The 6,557-nt window shown below is 40.2% G+C and overlaps 1 protein-coding gene across 1 annotated transcript in view; it reads right to left on the reverse strand.

The window, feature by feature from the left end:
* The window catches only part of TM6SF1 (transmembrane 6 superfamily member 1), a 35,340-nt gene extending 33,407 nt beyond the window's left edge, over window positions 1–1,933 (reverse strand). Inside the window, exons 1-2 of the mRNA XM_075207912.1 lie at window positions 1,429–1,933; window positions 487–590 (exon numbers count right to left, since the gene is read on the reverse strand). Coding sequence (XP_075064013.1) covers window positions 487–590; window positions 1,429–1,520 — 196 coding nt within the window. The 5' untranslated portion in view covers window positions 1,521–1,933. The remainder of the gene's footprint in view (window positions 1–486; window positions 591–1,428) is intronic.
* Window positions 1,934–6,557: the final 4,624 nt, after the last annotated feature.

Consider the following 6,557-nt stretch of genomic DNA (forward strand, 5'->3'; position numbering starts at 1 on the left):
CTGTCTTAATGGGGTTTCATACAGGTCAAAAAGTTGAGACTACGGTCATTTGAGTTGCTGTGGTATTACTGGCCCTGCCTCTGTGTCTGAATCCATCAATTCACACATTTCATTTCTGCAGATCAAGTCTGCAAGCTTGTCAGTCAATCTCAATTCAATATGTTAGAGAAGAACCTAACTCTTCACATGGCAATCTGCCGCACAAAGTTGAAATACTGCATGGCTGACATATTTAACTAAGTATAAACTGATTGGATATTTAATGTTTATTATTCAGCTTTGTAAGATTAATGTTAAACAATGCATTAATTACTGTTTATTGTCTTGATGACAAGTTGATGTTGGATACATGTCTTCTTAGAACTGAACCTGCTATTGTAATAGTTAAGTGCTTCCAATACATTTAAAAGAGTAACAAAACAATGAGACATTTCTATAGCAGGACACAGACATTTTTCATTACATACCCTATATGCTCATACATACCATAAAACAAAGCATCTTTGGGTGGTTTCTGAATGACCAACAGTCGGGATAATAAGGCTACCAACACTAAAACCACAGCACCAGCAACAGCAACCAGACAGGAACTGAAAAATATCAATGATATCACTGCAAACCAAGAAATACATATGTGGGTACCAAAATATTTTTTTCATTTCAACAACGTTCTGGAAGAAATGATGCATTATTAGAAAAAACTGCAAGGCTGCCAATATTCTTGGCCATGGCTGTATGCTATTTATAATAACTTAGAGACTTGTAAGTGCCATCAAACTATGTGCCCATGAGCTATCATCACTATAATGCTAGATCATTCCTGCTCTGGTCCCGTCAGTCTGCTTAAATGACAAATCTCATGCATATACATATAAAACACATATTACAATCTAGAAAAGGATGAACCTAATGAACTGAAATCATGAGTATATTCTCCCAGGTGTCTTCCATGAAGTACATAATATGGTTATTATATGTCCTTTTAACTATGTGATCAAGTAGTGCATCCCAACTATTAGCCCCTGTACAATGAAGATCTTCATACAGCCATATGGAGATACTATTATGTTTGCTGTTCCATATATATATGATGGCCTCTCCAAGACACTCTTTTCTTAACTTGAGGTTTTAAAGTGCCATCAGAGTGTCTCTGTTTAACTTTGTCACACACAATGTTATCCTGTCTGCTACTCAAACAGCTGATGGCAGATGAGTATGACATTTCAGTTACTCCTCTGCTTAAGTCAAATAGATGGCTTCAAGGGAAGTTCTGTAATAATACTTTAAAATAAAACAATTTATCAACAGCAATTTAACAAAGTTCAACGAATATATTGACCAACGCGATAAAAATCTTATTAACAAGACCAAAAAGAAATATAAATGGAAATACAGTATGTTGTGCAATATGTACTCATTGTCACTTACCTATGGACCGTAGACACATAGTTGAAGATATAAGTGACAGGAATGGCTGTTAGTGACAATATAAAAACAGCAGTAGCGGCAGGTGCGCTCATTATTATAGGACTTCTGCCTCCTTCAGAAAATATCCAACATCTCCAGCTCTTTGCTTTATATGAAGGCAGTTTAGGATTTAGTGCACTTCTTGTAAGAGATGTTATATGGCACTGCTGTTAGGTTGCTTTGCACGTTGCATTGTACTGAACCTCTTTGTAATCTTCACAGTTCTCTTTTTGATCCAGAGTTTGCTGTTCAGCTCACACAAGGTTACACACAAGACCCCCAAGCCTCCCCTTGTTTTGTGCAGTGACACAGCTGACTGCTGTTTTCAGAACTTCAGCTTATTCAGATTCCTACAGTGAGTGGCTGGCTAAAGCCAGTGCCAATACAAAAGATCCAGCAAGCAGTGACTTCACTTGATAAAACAAACTAAAAGCAAATCAGGAGCAGATAGAGAGTTGTGTGCAGTGCTTCAACAAGAAACCCAAACCTTCTATTTCATTTGACTTTATATACCATTTTAATTAGTAGGAAATGGATAATGGGGCTAAAAGTGGGACGGAACTTGAACTATACTGTTGTCAAGGTGAAAGCCAGTACAGAAAAATAAGTCTAGTTGTGGAATAAAGGAGATATGCCAGAATACCACACAAATGTAGTGTATACAATACATCCATTTATACAACTTAAATCCAAGTTAAACCACATGCTGTGCCTGCAGCGATCCAGCTGAAATTTTCTGAGTCTATTTCTAAATGAATGGCCCAATGCCAACCTAGAATCAATTCAGCAAAACAAAATGTATAATCTTTCCAGCTACACTTGTCCCAATACTGGATGACAAGACTAAAACTGAAGGATATGGCAACATTCTGCTGGATTAAGGCTCTGGGGGGGCACTTAAGAAGGGGGGCCTCTATTGTGCAGTCGGACCAAATCCTGACTAAGCAGGTCAGTGAAAGGCATGTTAAGGAGCGGCACCTGAGACATGTTTCACAGGCTCCCCTCTCTCAGGGCTGCTGCTAGATTTAGTTATTAGTCTAATGCATTTTTAAATGTATGAGGCTTATACTTCTGTACAGACTCCTTGGAGTGCTCAGACAGCTCCAGTAGCCCCACAGTGACATGGTCCGAGAGGAGGTGTAATCACTTCCTGTCTGAGTGCAAACTGGTGCCGGAGGTCACTACCAAAGGTAAGTGACAAGCGATGGGAGAGGAGGGGGTGGCTGCAATGAGACCTATGAGGGATAAGGGGGGGTGTGCGATGAGACCTATGGGGGATGAGGGGGGCTGCAATGAGACCTATGAGGGGGGACGGGGGCTGCAAGGGTGAGAATTCGCACCAACTATAGAGTTTGGGTAGCAATGAGAACAAATCTGAGGGGGCTGCAATGAGACCGACGCCGAGGGGGCTGCAATGAGACCGACGCCGAGGGGGCTGCAATGAGACAGACGCCGAGGGAGCTGCAATGAGAATGACTCGGAGGGAGCTGCAATGAGAATGACCCAGAGGGAGCTGCAATGAGAACAACCCAGAGGGGGCTGCAATGAGAATGACCCGGAGGGGGCTGCAATGAGAATGACCCGGAGGGGGCTGCAATGAGAACGACCCAGAGGGGGCTGCAATGAGAATGACCCAGAGGGGGCTGCAATGAGAGAGGCATGGAAGGGCAGTGAGAGATATGAGGGTAACAATAACATAGTTTTTCCTTACTTGTGAATGATGACACTATGCCCTTAAATTTAGACAACAGGGACCCACCTGTTCTAAGTGGCCCGGGCTTTAATCCAGCTCTGGGAACATTTACCCAAATTCCGGCCTGCTCCGCCAGAGTAAGGACAGTTTGCAGACTGACCTGCTCTCTCTTATCTGTTCTTGCAGCTTTCACTACCTGCGGCTGCTGGTGCCTTAAGCTCAGTTGTGACATGTGTAGATCATGGAATGTTAGAGCCATATTTGGAAAAAAGGCAGATGCATAAAGTTTAGCCCCAACCAGGCGTTAAGTCAATAGCAACCACATTTAATAAATAGACCTATTTCCCAACCAGCCCTGACATTAAATTAATAGTATTCACATTTAATAATATAACTATTATCCCCAACCAGCCCCAAGATTAAATTAACAGCATACACATTTAAATACATAGACCTCGTTCCCCCCAACCATCTCCAGCAATAAATTAATAGCATTTACATTTAGGGTATAAATTTGGGGTAAATTTCCCACAACCATAGCAGACATTAAATAATTTCTAATCACATTTAGTAAATAGCCCTCCTTCTCCCCAAACTCAGTCCCATATTCAATTAATAGCCCCCCAAACCACCCCATCATTAAATGAAAGGCCCGTCACCTCACGTTAAATTAATAGGCCCCACTATTAAATTAAATACCCCACCATCAACCCACAAATAAATAAATTAAATAAATAAATTGTAGAACCTGCCTTAAAAAATTAGCCCCCTTCCAAACTTCACCATAAAATTAATAGCCCACCTCCCACCCACAATTATTTTAAGACCGCCCCATGGAATAAATTACTGGCATTCACATTTAATAAATATGCCTATTTCACACAAACATCCCAGACATTAAATTATTTATATTCACATTCAATAATAGCCCTCTTTCCCAAACTCATCCCCACATTCATTTAATAGCCCCTAAACCACCCCAAACATTAAATGTCCCATCACCTCACCTTAAAATAATAGGTCCCACTAATAAATTAAATAGTCCCACCATCATCCTACAAATAAATAGCACCTACCATTAAATAATTGGCCCCCAACCACACTCCATCATTAAATTAGTAGCTCACCTAAGACCCTCATTACATTGAGATTTCCCCCCTTCCCTCACATTACGTTCTTTCAGTGCGCTGTTTTGAAGAGGTAGTCTCTTAAGTCTGTCTCTGTTGCTGCCTGCATACATTAGCCTGTGCCTGTCATGTGGTATGCATCTCAAGTTAGAATTCATCAGTGATGGACACACATAGGGAAGGAAGGAGTCAGACACACTTAGGAGAAGGGAGGGATCCACGGCCGCATGAAAGTGGCTGGTCCAGGAGGAGATGCCAGCCACCAAGAACCATATAGTACCTGATCTGTCCCCAGGCCGTCCCCTTTAATCCAGCTGTGTGCCTAGGACAGGGTTGGGCAGAATTTTTAAATCTGTGATCAACTCTAGACAGAAGATAGTTTGTATCTACCATAGTACATAATCAAGGAATGCAGCATGCACCTGAACTACTTGCAAGGCAGCTTTATATGGCTGATTTAGCATCTCTCCTCTTGGGTTTATTGATTCTAATTTGATTGTAAAACAATTCCTGTAATGTACACATGCTGCCATATTATAAATGCTTGATAATAATAATGGTGACTAATCATCACTGATTCCATCTGCAGACTTGTCCAGTGTTATCAAATTTACTCTGCTAATAATAACTACAACATAATCCTAACAACAATGTAGGTTGTGGTTATATGAACTGCATAGGGACCACCATGTTAGATTTCGGCAGAAAACAGAGAGCATGCTTGCAGTGTGCTTGCCAGTATTGCCCATACCCTCTCTGTGGTAGGAGTAGAGGTTTGGTTTGGTATGTAAATATAACTCTAATATCACGAACGGCCAAACAACTGGACATGATCTACTGGTAGATCACAATCGACTATTTGGCCACCTCTGGCCTAGGGATTAGATTTATTACCTCTGTCACCTTTGTCTTGATACATTATACACTCTCTTGTTAAAATATGCTATTTCTTCTGTTCAAATATTGGCAAGATCTATTATGATAGTTAATTTACATAGCGCCAATCACATTTCTCCATTAGTTTCTCTTTAATTTAAAGCTAAAATTCTTATCTTTCTATATTATTCTTTAACACTGCTAAAACGGGTCAGATTTTCTATTTCTAACCTCTGGATTCCCATGTCTCAACAATGGAGTCAGAATGTATTGGCTTCAAATCTAAGGTGTGTCCCAGTAAGCATAGAGCCTTTCTCCCGCTCCTTCGGGGCTTACCGGGTTTTGCCACCCCTGCTTCTTCCATACGTAATATTATTGCAAAATTGTTCAACAAAATAAACAGGAGTAAAAAAAGAAACCAAAACTCACATCACGTAGTCAATCACTGCTCACACACCCACACATATCTGTTGTATAACAAAACATAACGATCGCCGCCTGTAGTAAGCACTCAGTGCACGACCACATGACCAATCACAAGCTGAGCAGCGCCACAAGCCAATCAGTGCCATCACAACCAGTGCGGACGAAGTACGCATGCATCAGACTCGACACACAAGCACACCGCATGCACGGTTTTAATGATTTTGACGCTGACCTGCTACGCTCGACAGGGCGATTCAAGTCCATGTGGACTAAACATCAAATGTTCAAAAGTTACTTTTAAAACATGGAAAATCCATCGAAAAAAGGTGCGGAACTAAGTTCCAGTGAGTTCTAGGACAATAAAAGCTCTGTGTATATATATATATATATATATATATATATACACACACATATACCACATGCTATATTATTTAGAGTTATACCTCAAGACAGATTGCTACTTTGCATCTCCCTTGTTATCTTTTTCAGGCTTCTCTTACTTTACCATTAGGGAAATACATGAGTGCGTTTGTTTTTTTGTGAATTTTAAATGTTCTGAAAATTCACACCACGTCATTCATTGTTTCATACACAATGTTTTATTACTCTTTCATTTACTTTATCATGTATTGTTGAGCTTATTATGACAACCTTGTCAGTTATTTTGCTTCATTCTTCTTCATTACTGCAATAGCCTTCTAACATTCAATAGCCTATTGCATCTCTCTCTTTAGGTTACTAGTTAGATGAGATCTGTCAGCCAGAGATGAAATGTTCATGAAAAGCACATGTCCTTTTTCCAGGGCTGGAACAACCTTGCACTAAACATGATGACATTTATCCTGTTTTGGAAGGAAGCTATTTATATAAGCAGCAGTTTTGGGTGCATGTATTACTTATATGCATGGCTATTTTGTTAATCAGAGGATTATGGGCCAAAAAAATAACACTGGAAAAATAGAACAAAG

This window comes from Mixophyes fleayi, chromosome 4 (genome assembly GCF_038048845.1).
Source record: "Mixophyes fleayi isolate aMixFle1 chromosome 4, aMixFle1.hap1, whole genome shotgun sequence".
NCBI lineage: Eukaryota > Metazoa > Chordata > Amphibia > Anura > Limnodynastidae > Mixophyes > Mixophyes fleayi.